Raw genomic sequence first — 25,353 nt, 5'->3', positions numbered from 1 at the left:
TTTAGCAGTACAAAAAAGCCAAAGTTAAGACTTACAGCATTAAAAATCACATCTATTTCAAGATAGATGACCCCCTTTGTTGGCCCTGTCAGCTGCTTGTTTTTCAAGACGTAGGCTTTCTGTTCACCATTTTGAATCTGCGGGAAAAGGACATGACAGCCGTCTGTCTCGCGGTCTCTACTGAATACACTCCCTCGGTGACCTTTGACCCCCAGCTGCTGAAACTGACAGAGAACCCAAAACAACTGTGGCAATTCTGACAAGTACCTGTTCATTACCAGGATCAAGTCTGTCAGGAAAAATTAACTATCATGGGATTCAACATGGCCGTGAATTGAGTATGTTAAAATTTTTAGTGTTCTTATTACAGACCTTGGTTGAGAAATGACAGATACAGAGCTGAGGGGTTTTTTTTTTTTTTTTTCCTTGAGCAAAAGCAACACAGAGCAGTGTGTCAGGTGAATAAAACTTACAGACAGCAATGGTATAGCAACTTTGCCCAGAAAGTCAGCACTTCGATCCCGATCTTCATCATAAACTGTCACTTCAAGAACTGAATGGATATCTTTAATGTTGCTGCATAATAAATATATGTAAGAAGAAAAGACTTCATCAGTGGGGGACAAGAACAAAAATGCTTTTGAAAATTTAGATGGCTCCAGCTGATTTTGTGTGTATGTGTTTTTATGTATGCTATTTGCATATACACATATACAAGGTAGTTTGGTATCTGACAGAATTTCCCATAATGCACCTTTGTAGACTACAGTGATGGTTCTATTATCTGGAACTTTGAACACTTTGGTAATTTCAAGTTATAATTTTTTAATGAAATATAATTTTCCATCTGGATGGGCACAGAATTAGTGTAAAAAAAATCAATGAGTGGCACTGTTTTTGAGACTTTTCCCTCTCATTATTATCACAATAATTCCTACCTCCTATTAACCCCATGTAAAACTCCACCAAATTTGATATCAGCAAGAGTCACAGTATAGTTCATACAATTTTTTTTGTTGTTGTTTGTAACAGTAGGACATCTCCCTTGTTTACAGTTCTTACCAAAACATTGACTTATTTCTGGTAGATTTATGGTAAAAATTAACCAATACAGAAAACAAAATGGAGAAAATGTAACATTGATAGCTATTGTACCACCCCAGGGTTTAGAAATTAAATAGTGTTCCATTATGTTCCAAAGACAACGTATGTTAATAAACAACTGTGTGAGCTCTTCATTTTTGTTTCTGGAAAAATAAACCCCAATTGCTGGCAGCATTTATTCTTTGATCAAACTGTTTACCAAGAAAACATGAATTAAGAGAAAACAAAAAAAATGAATATATTCATTACTGAAAGACTGCAACCACATGTGAGAAGAGGCTTTATCGGGGCACAATCAATTAATGGCTTTGATAATAATCAAACCTATTCATTCAATTATGCATTCCAGAGAAAAACACTCTCAACAACCTTCTTAGGAGTGCAAGTCTCCTGACCAGGCTTTCATCTCTTATAAAAATGTGGAATTCCTTAAAGATAAATTGGTCAGATAATTAAATCTGATTAGTTACTCACTCTTAAGCAGAGACATTATAAGACATTAATGAGGAATTTAGCAGTTTTCATATACAAAAAAATAAAACTATGTTAGAAAACTTTTAAGAAGGACTCTGTTTGGAGAGTTTTCCTTTGTTCAGGGTTCATTTCTAAAGCCCAGTTTAAAACACACACATACACACACACACACACACACTCTCTCTCTCTCTCTCTGTCTCTCTCTCTCTCTGAATTTAGGAGATACTATGGTGTAGAACAGCAGCTTTTATAGTGTGTGGTCAAAGATTTATAAACTTTTTTAAAACAAAAGGAAAATTAACCCGAATGGTGTTCTGATAACTAGGACAATACTTAATATTCTTATTGTACCAAAATGCAACAAAGCAAAACCAAAGCATCTGTGAATTCGAGACTGGATTGTTTGCTGATTTGAGCAATGAAACAAATAGAGCTTTGTCCTCCCTGGTGTCAATGCGGTTGGGGAGAATTTCAATAGAAAGTATAAAAGGAAGAAGCGGTATGGCAATTCAGTTAATGGGAACAAAATCCTTCGTCAAACCATATAAAAATCGCAGTTTAAAAAAAAAAACAAAACTGTGAAAACAAAGAAAAATGGCATACTCTTTCCCCAGGTCTCACTGTCAGAAAGGTATTACAATTGTGATATTTGCTGTTGCTAGCAGAGGCAGGCCAGACGCAGAGCTGCTCATCGGTTAAGAATAAACACACACACAAATATCTCAAAAATAAATATTATTAGCTCCATTTTTGCAAGGAGCTCAAGGTAACGATTACTTACAACGTGAAGATTTTGTTCCACTCGGGATTGAGATTTTTGTAGACGGTATGTGTCAGCAGCCTATCATTGTTCAGCTCAACTACACAAAATGGGTCACTTTTACCTACAAGAGATTGAGGGGGAACATTTTTAGTATAAATCACACCCACAGTTCACGGTGTCATGATCATGGCCACATCGCTTTCCTGAAAATTTTTATGAAAAACGAAAAGTAATGTGCAATTTAAAAAATTTAAACATCAAAATAGCATTAGAGGAGGGTATTAACAATAGGTATAATTCACAGCAAATTAGAACCTAAAAAAAAGGAGAGAGGAAATTATACAGCTGATATTTCAATTTGTACTTTTTTTTTTTTTACAAAAAGAGAAATAATTATTATGAGAGAAAATAGGATGCATGTCCATCCCTCACTCAGTTTTTCTTCAGTGCTATAAAGATCATTTAAAAGGGTCAACCCCTTCACTTCTATGCATATATTTTCCAACTCTGCCGACTCATTATATAACTCTTAACAGAAATTTCTTAACAAGTCTATGTTGCAAAAACTGCTATGTTACGGAATGACATCACTGTAAGGTGACTTTTAATTCCCTCCTAAAATATGTCTGGCATCACAAGAAGGTAAATTAGACACTCGGAGGCAGAAAAAATTCTGCCATTTGAAACTTAACCTCAACAACCAATCTGCATGTTAAACAGCAATATTTTTTTTTTTGTCCACTGAGAGTAAAGAATTCGAAAGTTATCATCTGTTTACAGTGAGTCTGTTCTGCCATAATCAAATCTTGTCCATTCGGCAATTATATTTTGTGATATCCTCAATATTTTGTAATGTCATGTCTTATAGTATTATAAGAACCCCATAAAGTCAGAGGCTCTATGGGGGCAGCATTAATGATATTAGTGCAGCATGTAATTTGTTTGATACCTTATACAAATGACAATGAAATCAATATTTAGACAAAGCTGTCCAGAGGTCATATCTTTTAAACTACAATATTGATTTAGACTACATATGAGGTTAATGTGCATATTATTAACTTTAATGATAAAGAATAATTGTTTTAAATGCATTGTGAATTGTAGTCACAGTAGTTTACACTTCTACGAAAGCTTAAATATCATTGAAGATTTTCAATTAAATTTTAATAGGAAGGAATCCATTAGCTATCAGCGACAGAGAAGCCACATATTCCCACACAGCAGTGTATTTACTTTCCATATTGCAATTCTTAAAATAAGCCGTACAAACTTTTACTCACCTTTAATCTAATTTATTAGTTCTATAATAAAAAAAAAAGGGAGTAAATATATGTGTGTTTGTTCAAGCGTCTCATATACCCCAGGATGCTTGCATAATTTAGCAATATGGTAGTCTTCTCAATTTTTGGTCTTGGGAACAATTTTGAGTAAAGAATAGAGAATTGAAAGTCTTTGAGGTCTGTTGACATTTTTATTTCTGTCTTCAGATCTGCATTATCTGCCCCCCCCCTTTTTTTTAACTCATACACACATACACACCATGGACAACAGAACTCATAAAGAACAGTTTGTTCATTAAAACACAATGCAAAAGGCTTTATTTGCTACATCAAGAATTTTATATTGTCTTCCACAGAATTCAGGTACAAACATGAAAAGTAGATTCAAACAATTTTGAAAACCTTACTTATTCTTCAGGTCCATATTAAGTCTTTTCACCTAGCTTTGTACTGAGTGATATGCATACCATAAGAAAGAGGACACACACCACCACATCAAATAATTTATAAAAGGGTTGGAGAGATAAAACATATCTATCTCTGATGATCAAAGAGAAAATTAAAGCCATATTTAATAGAAATTCGTGTCAAAAACATCACTATTCTGTCATCACCTTAGACAGAACTTTAGAGTAAGTGATTAGTGTTGGTAACTTTTATTTAAAAGACAAGGGGAACATTCACACTCTTCCTGGGACCTCCTTTTAATTTTTCTCATATATGTGTACATTTATGTAAATCTTAATTTAGTAAAACAAAACAAAACAAAACAAAAAACCAACTATAGAATGATAGCACTTCTGAGCATTTCTGTTTCCTCATTTTCACTTGCTTTAACTTCAATTACTATTGTATTTCAATAGACTTGGTTTTACTTGCCCTCAAGTGATCAGTAATGTGTAACAGACTCAGTCAAAACTGTCCCAATTCTTCAATAGCAAAACAAAAGAACAAACTCCAGAGACTAATATCTAGGGGGAAAACATTTTACTTTATTTTTATTGCCCAGCATGGAGCCCAATACGGGGCTTGAACTCGTGACTGTGAGATCGAGACCGGAGCTGAGATCAAGAGTCGGGCACCTAATCAACTGAGCCACTCACATGCCCTGAAAAAAATTTTACTTAAAACTTCTACCAGCAGAGGATGAAAAACTTTACTTCATTTTTTTATTCCTATACACAATTGTGTCAGAGACTTTCAACCACATGGAAAGTTTTTTAAATCACCACTTTCTTTATTATTCTATCTATATTTGCTGACAAAAAATCTGGAGTCTTAAAGAAATGAAGACACTGAAGGCCTAGAGACAATGCCACACCCATCAAAAATAGTGTGAGCACCTTCTGAGCCAATTCTCAGTCATTTTGCTACATTAAATTCCAGGGGCATTCCATCATTGGCAAAAATATTCTCTTACATGTACCTGCTTTTAACTTGAAATGGGTAAACAATGTAATTTTTAAGAGATCATATTAGACACTGTACCAAATGTAATGTTACTTAACATTTTAAAAAAAAGAGAGACTTTTACCTTAGACCAAACTACCATTTAACATAGTTCTAATAAAATATATTTAAATGTGGGGTGCCTGGGTGGCTCAGTCAGTTAAGTGTTAACTCTTGACTCTTGATTTCAGCTTAGGTCATGATCTCAGGGTCCTGAGATCGAGCTCCGCCTTGGGCTCTGCACTTGGCGTGGAATCTCCTTGAGATTTTCTCTCTCCCTCTCCCTTTGCCCCTCCCCGCACTCTCTCTGTCTAATCTAAATCTAAACATAATATCTATATGTATATGTATATGTGTATGTGTGTGTGTGTGTGTGTGTGTGTGTGTATTTAAATATAAGGCACCAGGCAAGACCTTTCCCAATAACTGTGTCATAGTAGTTAGTAGGGCACACACATGGGAAGAGTTGGCTAATGTTTTGACCACAGACTCATTCACTCAACAAGAAATTATTACTTACCATATACCAGACAGTGTTCTATGTGTTGAGGAGACAGAAGTACATAAAACAACAATAATGAAAAGCCTGGCCTCATGCTGTTTACCTTGTGGAAAAAGACAAGGAATACACACATTTTATGGTATTTTAGAAGGTGATAAGTACTATCGAGAAAAATACAGGAATGGCGATGAGGAGTGCTGCTATGTTTGTGCAATTTTTAAAAGAAACGTCAGAGAAGGTCTCACTGAGGAAGTGCTATATGGGCAAAGAAATAAAAAAAGACAAGGGAATGAGCTCTGGGCTACCTAGAACAACAAGTCATAGAAAAGTCAGAGAAATGGCTGTGCCTGATATGTCTAGGAATATCCAAGAAGCCAGATCAACTGAAAGAATGAATTGGGGCAAGGGGAAGAGTATTGGGTAAGGTATGGGGTGGGTGGCAGGTCTCTGTAGGATATGGCTTTCTCTCCAAGTGCTAGGAGAAGCTTTTGGGCTGAGGTGTGACATGACCTGAGGGCTGCTATTTGGAGAATAAAGTGGAGAGAAGCCACTGGAGAAGGTAGAGTGGGATATTAGGAGGATATTACGACAATCCAGGTGATGGTAAGTGCTTAGATTCTGAATAAACTCTGAAGGTAGAACCAACAGGGTTTGAAGACGCCAATAGTGAATGATCTCTTATGCCTGATACTGTTATTTGCTAATAGAAAAACAATTTTTGAGCTTCACCAAGTCATTCTCTCACACACACACACACCCAAACATTCAAGCTTTCTCTAGAATCTGACAAAGAGGAAAATTTACGTCAGGAGAGAGCAGCCAATTTTGTATTTAATTTCTATTCATCTTTTCCTTCTGAAAAGTTATGTTTTTACAGTTATCAGTAATGGATGCCAACATCAGGTCTTTACACACTATGTTATTTTCCACTCATTTAGAAAGTATCCTTCTGCCCCTCCACGATTCAAGCGTAATTAAAAATTAACAGCAATTTCAACCAAAACAGTAGTAAATGTACAATATCAAATTCTATAAACTTACCACTAAAAAGCATTCACCATAGTTTTATTTTAAAGAAGTGGCTACTCATAGCTAATGTGCTTATCTGGCTTGCTAAGTGATGCTTTAAATGACTGGCTTTTCAGTTCCTACATTTTGCAGCCTTGATTATGTGCCACTTAATAAACAACCAAAAACAATCACAGAAATACCAGGGATGGGCCTAACCATTAATTACCTCCTTAATTATTCCTTCCTTTCATCCTTTTATCATTCTAGTTAGACCCGTGATATGCTGCTATGCTTGCGGAGAGGGTATCTGAGGAGTGGGATGAGGACCGGATGCAGTGTTGATGTCTACCACGGAGTACGTGTTCTGCAAAGCTCTAGAGTGAGGCAAAGCCGCTCCCGGTGATCATTTCACTCAATACTGCATGGGCAGAAGTGCAAGGAATTAAGGCAGCACCCCAAGTTGAACTGTATTTTGTTTCTGATACTACTTGGCTCTTTAAACAGCCTAAATGTATGGGAACAGATTATATAATCTCTCGTCTCCCTCTTAGTCATTCTTGTCCTAAGACCAAAGCTGACCTGTGGGTACCAACTGGCTTTCCCTTAACTTTCACCGTTTGGGCTAAGAGGTGCCTAGCCATCTCTCTTGTGGTGCAGGAAAATGATTTGGGTTTGGATACGAGATAGAAATTGCAACGGTGCTTGGTAAGGTAAGACATTCCAGTCAAAGAGCAGCGACGCGGATGGCGGTAACTGCCATGACAGCTAAAGGAGTCTCAGCCTTGCTTGAGAACATGGCCATTTTCCATGTTGACCATTTTTCTAGAAAGGAATATGAATACTTCTGAAGCGTTCATGATTTATGGAATGCCTGCTCCGCTCACCCTGGAATTATAAGTGTGATTAAGACATAGTCCAGCACTGAAGGCACGCACAGTTTAGTGGGCACGATAAGCATGTAAATACAATTATAATGCAGGACTGCAAGTGCCGTAGTAAAGGGTGCCACGGGAGCAATGAGAAAGACGCACATCGTTCTCTTGCTCTAGAACAAGAAGGGAAAATGAGGCGAAGACTTTTCCTCAGTGGAGGAGATGACCCTGGCGATCTATGGTGATTACACATCTCTTCTGCCAACAGTTTTAGAGGAGAAGGACGATTATCTAAAAAGAAGATGTTACAATTTATCATAAGAAATATTTAGCTTAAATTTGTTTCTTTATCCTTTTGATAGGGACTCTATAACACAGCAACTTGGATATACGTTACGGAGTGATGATGAAATAGATACTTTAAAATATGAGGACAGGACTAATGCTCATTTATCCATAATCTAGTTAAATACTAGGGGCTATTTATTCTCCCTATGGGTTTTTATAGGGGAAAAATTCTCCCATGGGCTTTAAAATTAGAGATTCTTCTATCTGAACTTAAAAGTAAATCTATAATAGGTTTTAAAGCATATACTCTAACACCTAAATTCTTGTGGCGAAAAGACATTCCAGTCAAAACAGAGGTCAGAATCATCTCCGATGGACATCTTTGCTGGGTGTCTTCAAAGCAGCACTGAGGAATGAATGGGATACGCTGACTGGCTAATTCTCTCTCACTCTTAGCCCTTGCTCTTTGAGGTCACAAAACTGACACATTTATAAAGAACTGTGGGAAAGTCTGCACCACCTCTGCTTGCTTGTTACCTGTTATGTGGGCAAGTGGACAGCTTCAGTTTGTGCAAACTACTGGTTTGAGCATTAAAGTCACTCAAAAGATACTGAATGATATTCTTGCTCCCGGAATAGAAAGTTAATCCTGATCCATCAGTGGTGGGCTTTGTCCGGGGTCATTTCGCTGCTGACAAGCAGCACACTTTGCTGGATGGGATGTGTTATAGAAATGTGTGGGCAGGGGGATACCCAGTGACCACCTCTTTGTTGTCCTGTCTCTGAAAACACAGAGGATTTCAAAAGCATGGAAAGCAATTCATATCCATCGGGGCCTTTTATTTAGGGCCTACCTTGCACAAATTAAGCCCCTTGGTTTAATTTCCTCAGGTGTCACAGTTTGAAATGGCCATACTTTAACCTTTTTTTTTTTTAATTATAATTGAGATTGCCATCTGTCCTTTCCACAAACTGGAATTTCAATCATAACATACAACAATGTTGTACATAGATGAGGGAATTCCACAGGGTCCACCAAAACAAAAAGCCACGTATGTTGGCTATATCTTCCAATCCTTCCCTTATCACTAGAGATGGGGTTTGCCCTTTGCTTTTTTCATCAACTGACCTAAACATATTTTAAACATCTGACTGGTACAAATACATTAACTGACACTCCTCACTAGTTTCCCACTGGATCTGATTCTGGGACTGAGTAATAATAACTGGGTTTTCCTCTTCCCCCTCAATCATGTGTTAGGATACCTTGTGGCAGGAAAATCAACCCCCTTGAGTTGTGGCTCTCAGCCCATTAGACCCAATACATCCTTTCTCATATTGAAGATTTTGTAATGCCTTCCTGTTTTGAAATAAAACTGAGTCAATCATGACTTTGGAATTTCATATAATGTCTTCATGCCATAATAAAGGAGAACTACATCAAAAGTTGCTTACAATAAAATCATATGTTCATTTATTCAACAAATATTTATGGAGTGCTGCTCTATGCCAGACTATGTAAACAAAAAAGGAAAGGTCCCTGCTCTCTTAGATTCTATTTGTAGTGGGGAGGGAGAAAAAAGGGGACTAAATATTGAACACAATTATATTGTATGTTGGGGACTGATACGTGTTAACAAAAACTAGAGAAAAATAGTGCAGGATAAGGGGTTTGAAGAATGTGGGGGAGAGGCATCGTTTATAAATGTAATTAGAGTGGTTGGAGTATAGGCCTCATTGAGAAGGCGAGATGTGAGCAAATACCTGAAGGAAGTGAAGGAATAGACAAATGGATATCTGGAAAGAAGTATCCCAAGCATCGGCTCAGGTCACGATCCCAGGGTCCTGGGATCGAGCGCTGCATCAGGCTCCCTGGTCAGCGGGAAGCCTACTCCCTCTCTCCCTGTGTCTCTCTGTGTCAGATAAATAAATAAATCTTTAAAAAAAGAAAAAAAGTATCCCAGGCAGAGGGGAGAGCTAGAGCAAAGGCCTGGTGTGCTCAGGGACCCTGCTAGTGTGGGGCACAGTGGGCATAGGGAACCATGGTGGAACATGTCAGAGAAGCAATGGGGAAAGAGATCATGATTTATATGGCTGTGGAGGCAATCTTAAGGTCTTTGGAGTTTACCATGTAAAATAGCAGCCATTTGCAGGCTCGAGTAAATAATACATATTTCAGAATGCAATCTAGGCTCAGAGAATCCATGAAATAGATTTAAAACCGCTATCTATGTCTATGTTTAATCCTGCAGGACTTGGGACAATTTTCACTATTTAAGATTGTCTAATACTTTGCAGACATTTAGCATCCTCGTTCCACTCCCACCAAATTCTAATAGCATTCCCCCCAAACAGTGTGGCAACTAAATTCTTCCACAAAACTCTAAAAATGCTCATGAGGGCAATACTGCCTTTTCCAAATGAAGATCATGGCCCTACAGCAACAGTTCTTAAACATTTTCATCTTTAGGAACTCTTAAAAATTGTTGAGGACGAGCGCCTGGGTGGGTTAAATGCGTTAAGCCTCTGCCTTCAGCTCAGGTCATGATTCCAGGGCCCTGGGATCAAGCCCCACATCGGGCTCTCTGCTCAGCAGGGAGACTGCTTTCCCCTCTGTCTCTGCCTATCTCTCTGCCTACTTGTGATCTCTGTCAAATAAATAAATAAAACACTAAAAAAATTTTTTTTGAGGACATCAAAAAGCTTTCATCTATATAAATTATATCTATCAGTTTACCATTTTAGAAATTAAAAATGAGAGCATGCAAAACCTTCATTCATTTGAAAATGACATAATAAATCCATGACATGATAACATCAGAGCCATCCAATATATAGCCTTTGAAAAATTTCATTGTACATTCATGAAAGAACAAGAGTGAGAAAAGAAAATAATGTCCTAGGATTATTATGAAAATAGCTTTGACTTTAAAAGATCCTTGAAAGGTTTTTGGGGATCCCTGGAAGCTCCTGGGCCACAATTCGAGAACCACAACTAAGAGCAATGGGAATGAAGCACAATGTAAATATGAATTTATTTCCCTTGGGACGAGATGCAAAAGAATGTTTATAGTATTGTGTGTAACAAGATGCGTTCTTAAGTCCTAAAATTGAACCATCTTGGTATATGCTGCAAAGCTTGAAATTTATGAGAGAAGAGCAAGAAATAAAATGAAACAGATAAGAGACTGGAAAAGAAAGAAAAGGGAGACTATGGAATCTATGAAATGAGAGGAAGCTATGAAAAATTTATGTCCAAGCTTTTAAGCGTTTAGATAAATTATGGTAAAAACATTTAAGGATTTTATTTCAGCTAATATTTAATATGAAAACTATATGCAAGTGACTTAATTATAAGATTGGAAACACAAAAGTTATTTGTCCCGAATATAAGTATAAATATTTATTCTAAACTCCTCTGTTTTTGAGAGTTCTCATAGATACTTTGGGACCTACAGTAAATATATATTCAATTAGACTTCCCACAGAAAAGCATGAGGTTTCAGATAACCTCCTTTATAAGTAAATTAATTAGCTGGAGAGATCCTTTGCAGTAGAATAAAATTCTTTAGACTGAAAATATTAAGTACTCTATTAGGTGATTAAACCTTTTTTTAAAAAATATTTTTGGGCAATAAAACTGAAAATTGTCATCTGTCAAGCCTTTGTCTTTAAAATACCTTTGTCTTTTTATCTCTCTTCTACAAAATATCTACTCATTCAAGAGTCTTTAATTCATCTTGGCACCTACTGGGGGATCTCTAATTCTGAGGATTGGGAGAAAAGTCCAGAGGCTAAGTTCAAAAGCTGATCTAGGGCTCAACTCCTCTCTGCTACCAGGTAGTCTCACAGGCTCTGGTTTAAACCAAGAGGGCCAGCGATGGGGAAATTGCCACCTCCACGGGTCTAGTCTGATATGTTTTTTGGCAATTATAATTTTGGGGAAGTGCTTCTTTACACAGCACACAAAATTACGTCTCTGTAACTTGTACTGATTTTAGGATTTGCCCTCTGTAGTCATTTTTAAACTTTAAATGAATTAATGGGTGAAAAGCGAGGGCATAGCACCTGTCACTTAGATTATCTGATTAATGTTCATGACCTGCCTTCCTGAGCTGGGTAATGTAGATGGCTTGCTGAGCATGTATTCTAACTTCTGGCATCTCTTCCTGAACTAGAGAGACTGCAACGGCCAAAGTCACATCTTTAGACTCTCTTGCAGCTAGGGTGGGAGATGTGAATTTGGTTGCACCAACCAGGTGCACTTGCCTAAGATTTGATATTACTTCCCCGAGAGCCTGTGCAGCCCATTTTGCTGGGGCAGACAGCAAACAGGAGTAGTGTAAGTAGTTCTCACCGTGTCTTCTCAACATGCTAATGTGGCCAGTTGTTTCATTAACCTCTCCACATCTCAGTTTTCTAATTTGCAAAGTGGGGAGAACAACAGTAACTAATTAGGTTGTGGTGAGATTTGTGATAATCCTCGTTCTAAGCTCAGGGTAGTGTCTGACATGTGATAAGTTCTCAATAAATGTTGCTGCCACCACTGTTACTAGTATTAGTATTGTTTTTCATGGGTTATTCTCAACTGACTTGATTTTAAAACATCAGATAACCTAATTGAGAATAAATTCTGCTTTGTCAATGTCTTTGTTTAAAGATTCGCTTCCAACACTGAATTCATACCCCCGTGTGGTCGATGCGTCCAGAAGTGAGTGTCATTCTCAATAACTACTCTTTATAATTTGTATACTGTAAAACAACAGAACATAGTTGGCATGTGCATAATTCATTTTCACAGAGCTTAAACTCAATTCAAACCCTAAACTTTTTTCTATATTTCCTACTCTAAAGCAAGACACTACTGTTTTGTATCCTGGTAAGGCTTTTTATGTACAGTGCCCACCTTGTTGAACTAACCCTATTATTTCAGTCTGAACTAAGTTTATTACACACATATATGGATATGTATATATATTATGTATAAATACTTCAATAATATATAAATATTTAAAAGTGTGAATATATACTATATACCTATAGTATACACGTATATGTAAGGCTTTTTATGTATACTCTCCAATGCCCACCTTGTTGAACTAACCCTATTATTTCAGTCTGAACTAAGCTTATTACACACATATATGGATATGTATATATATCATGTATAAATACTGTAATAATAGATACATATTTAAAAGTGTGAATATATACTATATACCTATAGTATACACGTATATGTAATATGCACATATAGTGTATAGTTAACGATCCCATATAGTTAATATGCACATATAGTGTATAGTTAATGATATACATATAGTGTATCCTTAATGATTCCTATTAGCAAGTTTGATAAGGAAGCCATCCATTATTTCCTCTGAGTCACTAGGAAATAGGTTGACCAGGTTAGACCAGGTACAGAGCCCTATATTCCTCCATGTGACATTCCCATTGACATCAATCCTTTACAACAATCACTCTTCGGGTTTAGCCACGCAGTCATTTAGGCACCTAAGTTTACTGTCATATAACCCGAGTATTCCTGTGGTAAGGTTTTTTTTTTTTTTTTTTCCTCAGAAGTCAGATTAAATCCAGATCCTCTCTGTTTACACCCGTTCCCTAATCCACCGTTCTAGGAAATGTATTGCTTATTGACACAACGATATCAGAACAAACAATAAAGAACATTTTAATTTTAAACAATACAATTCTAGCATCAGAAAGCATTTCTTCAAGCACTGAGTAGGATCAGGGAGTTAGCCCTCCAAGCCAGATCAGCAAACCTCTATTTCTTTACTCAAAGGCTCATTTTGTAATCTTACTTGCACAGAACTCAGTTAATTACTTTATAGTATTTCTCTTTCCCCCACGTCCAGTTGATAGTGGGACCACTACTTTCTCAGCCCATAGTCCTTCACCTCTAGAGCAGATCAAACCCCATTATTAATCTCTCCTGTCATCCCACCTAGTCTTCCAAAGCAGTACCTTCCAATCACGTGACCTGCACATGAATCACACATGATTCCTGTCATTCCATCTAAAACACTAGCTCAGTGTTTTAGACTCAGCCTCACTAGCCCTTGAGTTAAATTATCATTTTAATTCCTCTTTTCACAAATATCTCATATCATCCGTTTGGTTTTAGAACAACCCTTTTGTATTTCTAAAATTTTAGAGTAGGATTTAGTTTTGTCAAGATGCAAGTAGTAAAAGGAGGCCACTTTTATTTCTGTGTGAACTATGATGACATAAAAGAATGAAGAACAACAACAACAAAAAATAAAAATGAAGAGCAATGATTTGCTTTCTGTCCTTGTGATAGCCTCATTTGTTCAGTCTCATTCTTAAGGAAGGTATTTATATAGTGTTGAGACATTTAACATGCATGCGTATAAGGTTGTTTTCTAAACTAGGCATGTTACAATGATAAGACTGTCAGCTGTTAGGTATTTTTTTTAAAGATATTTTAAAATTTATTGATTTGACAGAGATCACAAGTAGGCAGGGAGGCAGGCAGAGAAAGAGGGGGAAGCAGGCTCCCTGCTGAGCAGAGAGCCCGATGTGGGGCTCGATCCCAAGACCCTGAGATCATGACCTGAGCCAAAGGAGGCTTTAACCCACTGAGCCTTCCAGGTGCCCCAGCTGTTGAGTATTTTTAGTGCTTTATAAATTGGATGAAATTTCTTCTCAAACTATACTATTTTTGATAAAGAGCAAATAAGGACATCGTTACTTTATACAATGGAAATAAAGCACGCTTTGCTTGGGAAATTTTGAATACATTTTGTGTAAAACTGAGGTATTTTTGTGTCGAGCAATATAATTTTAAGGTTTAATGATAGCAAAGGTTAAAAAAAATTAGGAGTGACATCTATGCCTAACCCTCTTTTATTTGGTAAATAATTTTAACTCTGATAATTCAGAAATATGAAGGATTTGCACCATATTTTATATATAATATCGTCAGTGGAACTATATAGAGTTTAAAGGATATATATTTTCTCATCTTTCAACATAGGTTTTTAATAATGATCATAAAATCTAAGGCTGCATTTATCAGATATCATGAATGTTCTTGAATATGATGACGTAATTAAAGCCACATGCTATCAAAAATTCAGACTGCTACAGTTCTATAAAAGAAGCAATGTGCCCACTTTTTCCAGTAGAGCTCTTGTACTCTGAGGCCCACTCAAGCAACAACTGCATATATCTTACGCAGTTTGTTTGGGTAACCTACAAAAAGTTAGTTTTTTTAAAGGACAATATCTTATCTATGTTATGTATATGTGTGCTCGGCATTTCTCCAACTGTATATAAAACTTTGAAAGAATAGACTTGCCTTTTTTCTGTACAACCACCCTTTCATTTTCTTTCTCTGAATAGACCCATAATGTTCAGGGAAAATACCAAGAATAATAAATCCAAATCTCTGTATAAAATATACCTTCACGACATACTCAAGCTGGAAATCACAGGAACCAATAAAAATGCAGGCAGCCTACTGATAATGAGGTCAGAAATACAAATAAATTTACTTTTAATGAAGACTGGAAGCACAGTAATCAAAGTGTTAAAATTCATTTCATGCATATCTCATTTGCTTCTTAGCTGATATTTACCACGCAATTCTGTGAGAAAGTAGAGGCCTAAGATGCTCCAGATAAATGGCTCAATTAATTGTACAGAGGTAGACCTCTTTGAGCTGAGCCAGAGCTGTGAGCTCTTTATTAAAAGGACTATTCTGTAGCCCATAACCTTGTTCCTTGACTCCTCTCTGGTTTCCAATTTAAACAAGTCCCCATGCGGCCTGCTCTAAAGGGCTTTGTCTCCCTGTCATTGTTAAGAGAGCTGAGGCATCCTGGAAGTGTGAAATCAGACCTCATGAGTTGAACGGTTCCCCAGGGAACGCCGGACTGTGCAGAAGGTCAAAGTCATGGGCCGGACCGTCTAAAAGTGTCTGATCGCCGGTCTGTGACACAGCAAGGTTGGGGGGGGGGGCGGGCGGCGCTAGACTGAAGAGGACTGGAATTGAACACATCTTAATTAAAGCCCACAGACAGCAAAACAAAATGTTTTCTAGGCAGCCTGTCAAATGGGGCTTAAATTTAGCTCTGCTAATGAATCTGAGCTGCTAACTGTTATTTCTTAAGATAATAAGACTCTCTCGGAAGCTGATAAAAAAAAACTGTAGCATGTCTTTTTCTGCTGTTTTGTTACTTAAATATTTTCCAACAATGAAGACAGTTTTCCTAAAGAAAAACATGGGAAAAGTCTATGCAAATAAAGGGGTAGTAAACATCTCCCTTAATAACTAGTAGGTTTCCAGACTATGGGGCTGGTGAGTCATGGGTCTTTAGGCTTAGCCTTGTTTTAGAAAAAGATATGCTCATTTAATGGGACTGTTTCAGTGACAGAGTATGTTAATTGTAAAATTCTCTCCCTCTTCCTTTTTTCTCTCCCTCGCCCTCTATTGTTTCCTGAAAGAGATGGTGCATTAATTTGAGAGATCAATTCACCTGGGGTGGAGAAGTTTTATATTAGTGTTCCTTTTAATACAGTGAAAAGGTAGGGCATCTTTTGAAAGGCTTTCACAGTTCTCCCATATCACCGTTTCTGAACCCAGTGGCTGTATCCCGGGGGAGGCTGTGACCTCTTCCTCGGGATCTCAAAAAAAACAACCCAGGGGAAAATGCAGGGGAGGGGCTGAAGAGACGAACCCTTTTCTCTTTCTTCTCTTAGAACTTGAAAGAACCAATAGGCCAGGTCTAATACTCGGTGAAGAAAGCCTCACTCGATATAGAAGACTTTAAATGTCCTGTGGAAAGCAGAAATTAGGTCCCATCCAAGGAAGACGATAATTAGAAGCCAGAAAAGACAAATTCCAACATGAACGGTTTCCTACAACCCTCAAATAGTATATATTTTTTCCCCACCAGTGGTCTTTCTCTCCTCACAAACTGTCCAGTTTTCAGGAATACTTGATTTAGCGGTAGAGAGAAATTTTCCCCAGTGAACCCAGAGCCAGACAGTCTCTAGGCTTTGCTTTGATGGTACAGAGAGACATTCACCTTTTCACTGCTTAGTTGAAAGGTAAGTAAGTTGTACTGCGAAGTATTTTTCACTTAATCAAACTTTTTTTTTTCCTCACGAAGACTTTAGCTGATCATCTTTGAAAACCAGAGTGCCACTTTCTCAGGCTGTGAAAGGCTGCCCACAATTTGACTGAAATTTCAATCCACTCTTGTGCCTTGCTCAATGCATGTGTATGTGTGGGAGTTGTAAATTGAGGCCTTAACCACCAGAGTTAATCTCTTTTTTAAATCTGTATTAACCTTAATGATTTGAAGTGCACTGTCCAACACTGGGCTATTGAGACCGAAGAAAAAACTACCCTCGACTATCAACAGTTTATTAGGAGCTTAACTGAAGTGACCTACTGTAGTAGTGTTCAGCTGAACAAGGCTATAGGCTTTTTGTGGAAAGGGAAAGAATTGAGGGTTTCATTAAAAAGTAATTTGTGCTTTGTACTCACTCATTCAAAGAGAGTCTCAATTGCTCTTTATTCACACAGAGTTAATACAGTATCACAATGTTTCTCAATGAATGTGTTGTAACAAAAGAAAAATTTTACATTTTGAAAGGAAAAAAATTCTTTGTAACTGCAGTAAGATTGATGGCTACTTAAAAGATTATAGAATCTCTTGTTCCTGGGCTCATGTTAAATGATGGAATGCTGTAATTTAAAATTTTTGCTTAAACTATGGAAGTTTGACTTTGTGTTCTGATCATTAAAAATAGTTTTAAAATAGAGCAAAGTTGTTCAAATAGAAGTTTGTCTTGTGAGGCTCGCCGAGGAAAAAAGTGTTCTGAAGCCAACTAAGTATCTTAGAGCGATAGCTTCATTTATAGCAGGCCAGAAGATACTCTGCTTAGCTCAGAGAGCCATCAAGGATTTAAAATCTCCCCCTCGCCATCCACAACACTTCTAAATGGTTGCTAATTTGAGGGTTTGAAGACAGCACCATTGACTCAATTTCTGTTTTTCTAACTGTTGCTCTGTATGTTGTAGAGCTTAACTATGATTCTTCGAACAAGTAAAAAAAAAGTATTCAAAGAGCTTATTTGTGCTCCAGATTTAAGGGTAGAGACCAGGAAGGATCAGTTTACACATAAATATTTATCCTTTTCAGAAGCAAATATTATTAAAAAAATTAGTAGTATATTCAGACATTTCTCACTTAAATATATGGTCCTCAGTTTCTGCCACCATCACAAATGTCATAAAGACCACAAAAGGTCCACGAGTGAGCAAGTTCAAAGACTGAATTATCCTCTTGCCCCTGAATAGTTCAACATCTCTCTTGTTCCATTCAGAACACATTAGATTATAAGGTCAGTGTAGAATGAGGAATCATGAGATTTATATCCCTAAAACTGGAGGGAAAAAAATGGAGAACCTGTTATTTAGTGTTCCCCAAATTAAAGTTCATTGTATCAGATCAAAATTATGTCTCATTGAATCCCTAGGGAATAGACTATTGTTATTCACATTAATTTACATAGAGCCATTAGGAAAGAAATATATCTGTTTTTTATAGCTTTGAAAGAACATGTACTTTCACTTCCATAGTGGCATATAGGCCAAGCAGGTTAACATAGTTTGCATATTCATGAAGTTTTAAAAGCAATGACAGCTTCTCTCTAAGAGAAACAAACTTATATAATTACTTTCAACTTGTGTAATGGGCAGGTATCTAAGCTTTTGAAGTAAAGGGGACTTGAATATTTGTATAAGAAATTACGGTGTCCCCTACAAATGTTCAGTAATAATTTTTAGCTCTTAGGTACCCCCCGAGGTATTGATTCTTTTAGGCCTTTTTCCCCCATCTTCAGAGGTTTTTCAGCTCAACACTGGGGGCTCCCCTCCCTACAGAAAATCCCAGGGAAAACTGAAGGTGCCTCCTGTGATGGTCAACGGCACTACCTTGAATGTCACATTCTGAACTGACCTGCTGCGGGGAATCAGAGGCTAGGCGTGACCTCTGAATGAGAAAGCAATACTGAGTTCCTATTCCAGTTTTTAAGTTAATGTCCACAGTGAACCAAAAAAAGAGCAATTACTGGGGCACCTGGGTGACACAGCTGGTTAAGCATCAGGCTCTTGGTTTCAGCCCAGGTCATGATCTCAGGATCACGAGACTGAGCCCTGAGTTGGGCTCTGTGCTCAGGGTGGACTCTGCTTGAGTTTCCCTCTCCCTCTGCTCCTCATTCCCCATTCTCTTTCTCTCTCAAATAAATGAATAAATAAATAAATAAATCTTAAAGAAAAAAGAGCAGTTAATCAATCATTCATTGTTGACTGCTGGTTCTAAGACTTAATGCAACATAATAAAAGAAAAAAAAAAGAAATTACTAAGCCCAGATTAATTTGAGTATAACCACAACAGAAGTAAAAAAGAAAATGAATAAACTTAACATTCACTAATTGTTTCACATGAAGAACCAAGTCAGCATACATGCAAAATGATTATAAACTACCTTCTCTCCCCCTACTTTCAAGTATGCCTGTTTTGAAAGAATATTTGACAGTTGTTACTATCTTCCTGGTTACAAATGAACTGACAATCACCTGTTTAAAGAAACTGTAAACTCTCAACATTTTTATCATACAATAAACAGTCACTTGATACTATGCAAATATTAAAATTTTAAAAATATTACCGTTCTGGAGCAGACATCTGCTATTTTAATTTCAATGCATGTCATTTTTTAAATTTGGTTTTGATTCTGTTCTGTTTATATTTGATGAATTAAAGAAGGGCACCATACATCATGTAATGGATTTACAAGTTCCTAGGTGGTAGGAAAAGTGAGTTTCTCCCTTTTAGATAAGTCTATTACCTTACTAGGATCAACTTGTTGAACATTCACGATGGTAAGCATGTTTCTAAAAAATAATAAGCAGATGCTTTCTTTCAGGAGGAGCAAAACTTACCAAAAAATTGGCCAAGTCAGTGCTATTTGTTATCCATCTTGAGTTAGACAATTTAAGGAATGGTATAAGTATGCCCCAAACCCATGAAACTAAAGAGTAAATGAATGGCCACATAATTGCAAATTCAAAACAATGATTTCATTCTGGAAATTGATGAAATAATTACCATTAGTGAATCAATACATCGCAGAAACAGTGGTATCCAAATCAGGAAGTTTTAATAGATAAGACTGATTTCAGCATTTTTATAGGTTCATTTCTTGATTAAAAAATTTAGAACAATGTAGATGCTTAGTTCAGATCCAGAATTCTCTCTGGGATGTGCTAAGGAATTTTAACAACAAAAAAATTGGACCAGCAAGCCAGATGCCAGGAGTTCATACCAAGTAATCAAATATTTTGCACCTAAATTTTCAGTAAACTATGCAACAGAGTTCCTGTGCGTTGGACTTTTAAGTGTTGATGTTATGATATCATCTGAGAGAAGCTGATACTGCCTGAGAGAAGATGTAGCATTACTCCAAAATGCCAAAATGATGAAACCTGGAAGCAATATTCCCACTATGTTGGACAAACTTTGGAAAAGGCAACAACTTGAAAGCTATTTTACTCTCTATTGTTTGTTTTTTTTTTTAAAGATTTTATTTAGCTATTCAACAGAGATAGACAGTGAGAGAGGGAACACAAGCGGGGGGAGTGGGAGAGGGAGAAGCAGGTTTCCCGCTGAGCAGGGAGCCGGATGCGGGGCTCGAACCCAGGACCCTGAGATCACGACCTGAGCCGAAGGCAGATATTTAACAACTGAGCCACCCAGGCACCCCTCTATTGTTTGTTTTTAATACATTACTTTTCTTTCAAACAGCAGAAACAGTGTAAAAGTTGGGTGGGGCAATTCTTACAAGATCAAACCTGAAAGCTTATATTTATATTAGTTACTTTGATGATTGAGTCAGGTAAAATGAAGAGTTTAGTCATTAAATAGTGTGAGACCTACATGCTGCTCGATATGTATATATCATATATAATAATGATTATAAATAGGTATTACACATTAAATATTATAATATATTATGTATATTAGAGTAATATACATAAATAAGTACAGACAATAGAATTGCCTCATTTCTTACCTGTGACATCAGCGACCATCAATCCTTCTGCTCTGATTACTTTCACCTGGAGAAATCCCACATCTTTCAGGTTGTGAAATATCCTCAATGGGCTCTGAAAGACCCCAACATCAGTGTTAGAAAAGAAAGGTCCTAGAGGGTCTCAAAGAGTATGTGAGGAAACACCAAGTTGTTGTTGTTGTTGTTGTTTTAAGATTTTATTTATTTATTTGACAGACAAGAGATCACAAGTAGGCAGAGAGGCAGGCAGAGAGAGAGGAAGAGAAGCAGGCTCCCCGATGAACAGAGAACCTGATGTGGGGCTTGATCCCAGGACCCTGGGATCATGACCTAAGTGGAAGGCAGAGGCTTTAACGCACTGAGCCACCCAGGGGCCCCGAAACACCAAGTTTTATCATTGATCTTAGGATGCAGCTTAAGCGAGTCAAAGGGATATTTGTGTTTCTTCATTGCAGATTACCCTTCCATCATTATTAACGTGCACCCACACATAGGCACACACGTATGTACTGACGTAGATAATTGTTGCTATATGAAACTTTTTGAAAGAATAAAAAAAAACACATTTCTTCCCCATAATTATCAGTGAACAATGGTGAACAATAAGTTACAGAATAGGATATGCCTACTTTTTTTCTTCAATCTCCTTTACCGAAGCACTCCAAAGAATCTGTCATCTATGGGCACAATGGTTTGGAGACTAATGATCATTAGTACTGAGTCTTAGGTTGTTGATCATGAAACACACTTCAGTCTTTAGGATTAAGAAAGTCAATATTACTTTTTTTTTTTTTTTACTGTTTTCTTCTTGGTGAGTTTGGAAATTGCTTGTGCTAGATGAGGGCTGAATTACTGAAATACTATTTTCTAATATTTGATTCAAAAGATGTACATAGTTCTATGAACGTTTTAGGGAAAAAATCATATATAACTTCTAAAAGAAGTCAAATTGATCACTAAGAATAAAATCAAAAGTGATGAATAATTTTTCTTAAGTTTGTAATTTTATTTGCCATTGTAGTGTGTATAGAAGTAGGGAAATTATGGGGAACCTGGGTGGCTCAGATGGTTAAGCATCTGCCTTTGGCTCAGGTCATGATCCCAGCTCCTGGGATCAAGCCCTACATCAGGCTCCCTGCTCAGTGGAGAGCCTGCTTCACCCTCTCCCTCTGCTGCTCCCCCTGCTTGTGCTCTCTCTATCAAATAAATAAATAAAATCTTTTAAAAATTTTAAAATTAAAAAAAAAAGTAGGGAAATTTTAATAGAAGAATCAGATCCAAAGGATAAAACCTATTTAATTTTACAAATTAATAAGGGTAGTGTTTGAGGAAATATAGTACCTGAAAGCATTAAAAGAGAGATACCAATGTAATAATTCATAAATGCTTAAAGAGTAAGTATTGATGGAGAATACTGATATGCATTTGTTTGTCTATATTTCCTAGCATTTTACATATAACAAGACCAGGCTTTCTACTCAGTACAGAATAATACAGTAAGGTATTTGAGTATACTTCAGTATAATACAGAAAGGTACTTCTGTATTATAATCCCTAAAATGCTTTAAGTCCGGGGAGCATAACATAACAAAGTAATCAAACTGTTACTAAACAACATTCCCATCCTTGTATTAAGTATGTGAGAATACTGACAAGCAGGAAGTTACTGAGATATTAACCTTATCAGTCCTGTATGATAGCCATTGTGTACACTAAAGCTATGACCTTGGTATGTTGAGAGGAGGAAATGCAGATACACGGGTGATCTCAGAGCCTAATTTAAGAGTGTTGAGCACAGGATTAGCTCTTAATCTTGTATTGTTTTTAAGCAGTAGTTTATCACCCAAAATCTATTGAAACTACCCAGATGACAGGGTTCAGGAAAAATGCACCTCTCTTTCCTTTTAAATTCATGTAAGCGAAGGGTTTAACGGTGGGAACTTGAGACACTTGAGACAGCATTGTTATAATTCGGAGGTTTGTAGTCATGTTGTTTTCCTGATGCAGTAATCTCAGGTTTGAGAAGCTTCTCCTTATCTCCGAGCTTCCTGAGTGTTATAAACCAGGTAAGTCTCCTATCTTAATGATAGAAAAGGGTTTTATCAAAAGATTTCTGTCCTTTAATTGTCGGGTGCAATTGAAACCAAGTTTCACTGTGTCTGAAACAAATCTCATCAGTCCTCGGGCTGAGAATCGTTTCATACGAGAAACCTCCCTGCCCAGACATGTAGCTTCTAATGCTTCAGCTCCGATGTTCTGCTTCTCATTTGGAGGGGTAATTATTGTTTGAAGGGTTTCTTTCCCCCAGTCAGCTGACACTCAGGAATTTATTGCCAACTTCAACTGTTTAGGCCAGTGACACATCGCTTATAATAAGAATTCCAAAAAAAAAAGGCAAAAAACTTAAATATATCAGTTTAAAAATAGACCTTTCAGGAATGCTTCATCAAGAGGTACTCCTGCCCTGTTATTTATGGTTATTTTAGAAGGCCTCAAAACCTGGATGCCTTCTGAAGCCAGAAATTTCCATAGCAGAGGAATCTATGATTTGCTGTGAATCCTTTCAGCCCTCAATAGATGGGAAAAGATTGAAATGCTCTGGAGAGGAGTCCTCTTTATTTTTTTAATGAAAGGCTGTATAATATATTTTCTCTATGGCTGCAGCAGCTGTCAGGGAGAGCATCTCAGTTCAGCTCTATTACGGGAGAGGCAATACCCCATCCTATGGCATCGAGATGCTCTGAGGGGCCGGCGCTGATTGACAGCTTGTCACCATGACGTCTTATTCCATCTCTGTTATGGAGAAAATTAATGTCACACCACCAGCCTTATGACTCGCTGTCATCTTAGAACCGCTCACCTTTTATCAATGCTCTAAATAACATTTCAAGCCCATCGTCTCACGGTGGACAATCCGGTCAAGGGACATTAAATCAGATGACTGTGAAATGTCATAATAAAAATGGAATGCTAACAACTTCTTCTCTAAACTAGCTCCTCTGGTTTTTAAACTGTGACAAGGGGGAGCCAGGGTTCAGCATACCCGTTCTGAAAAGGTCATACAATCGCTCTTGGTCTACTACCCATTACTACCCGCCCCCTAGTGACCTTCCCTGCCTTCCTCTCCCCAAAAGAAAAAAAGAAAAAAGAAAAATGGAATTAGCCATCTTTTCAGAATGAGGTGATTAAATAATGGCTCGCACAGTAATGTCTGTTTACTTTGTGGGGCTTCAAAGCGTCACAATGAACAACTGAACCACAGAAACGGAGAGTTTTTCCAGGGGCCAGTTCATTTACTTTTTTCACTATGGCCAGGGCCAAATCACATTCATAAGTCTCGCCTAAAATTTAAAAAATAAACACGTTCTCCCAGGAAAACATATAAATAATTCCCCAAATAAACTCCTCTGTATGTTTCTCTGAAACAAGTGATGTTTCAGACATGATACAGCATTCATTCATTTCATAATCTGTGTAATAAAAAGGAAACATGCGGAAACAACCCAGTATGGGTCTCTGTTCTTGTATTACTATAAGCAATTATAACATATGTGCTATACTGCCTACAGTAGCTTTGTAGCAACGAGGTCTCCAGAGGGAGATACAGGCCTATGCTTGAAATGCAGGGCTAAAACAAAAACAAAAACCAAACAACAAACCGAAAAACACATTTAAATATGGTTCACTTTTTAATATGTCGGAGCAGCTTGTAATCGGAGAATCAGCTGGGGCATTCACACAGTATTTTACATTTTATTCGAATAATAACTAACATTTGAAAGAAACTGCGGAAACAAATATTCAAATCCTGAATGGAAATGGCCGATTCAAGGAAGCCCATCCGGCAAAAAAAAAAAAAAAAAAGAAAGAAAGAAAGAAAAAAAAATCAATAATAGTTGGATTATTCCTAATTACCTAGCCTAGCACTATCATTCTAATATATGGGATAGCATCAAATATTAATCCATAGAATACAGTCTCATAATACCCAGAAATTTTATATTAATCTACCAATTAACTCCTTTAAAATTGTTTCCACTCACAAGGCTCACCCCTGGTAACAGGAGAACACGTTTTTGTGGGTACCAAAATGTGAAATGATTCTCATAATTGCAATCACATGTTAGAAGACGCCCAACAATACGTTGGGCTCTTAGGTGGTTTAAAAATATATAGTATTCAGCCTTGCTAAGTCACCTCTATTAAACTGTTTATGATAACAGCATTGGTGGATGAGTTGTACAAGCATTAGCAGACAGCTGATTTGGTGGAGATAGCCAGAATAAATTTGCTGAAACGTACATCCTGCTAATCTGTTTGAAGAATATTGTAGAGCATTAGTACCGGTACTTCATGTTATCTGCACAGCCCGATAAGGTACATCTTTATTAAATTCAGTTATTGGAAGGATGTCAGTCAGCAAATAGGAATATTTTAAAATCTAAAAAAAAAAAAAAAAAATTTAAGCGGTTCTTT

At 37.1% G+C, this 25,353-nt stretch overlaps 1 protein-coding gene across 6 annotated transcripts in view; it reads right to left on the bottom strand.

Annotated features, from left to right (window-relative positions):
• Nucleotides 1-25,353, bottom strand: part of MCTP1 (multiple C2 and transmembrane domain containing 1) — a 348,502-nt gene that overhangs the window by 157,799 nt on the left and 165,350 nt on the right. For all 6 annotated transcript variants that reach the window (XM_044265398.1, XM_044265435.1, XM_044265407.1 and 3 more), the window contains 4 exons: nt 20,878-20,971; nt 2,360-2,462; nt 474-576; nt 36-137 (listed from right to left, as the gene is read on the bottom strand). In XM_044265398.1, the coding sequence (XP_044121333.1) occupies nt 36-137; nt 474-576; nt 2,360-2,462; nt 20,878-20,971 (402 nt within the window). The remainder of the gene's footprint in view (nt 1-35; nt 138-473; nt 577-2,359; nt 2,463-20,877; nt 20,972-25,353) is intronic.

Source organism: Neovison vison, chromosome 1, assembly GCF_020171115.1.
Source record: "Neovison vison isolate M4711 chromosome 1, ASM_NN_V1, whole genome shotgun sequence".
NCBI lineage: Eukaryota > Metazoa > Chordata > Mammalia > Carnivora > Mustelidae > Neogale > Neogale vison.
Note: the sequence above shows the minus strand (reverse complement) of the source record. Positions and strands in the feature narration are given on the sequence as shown.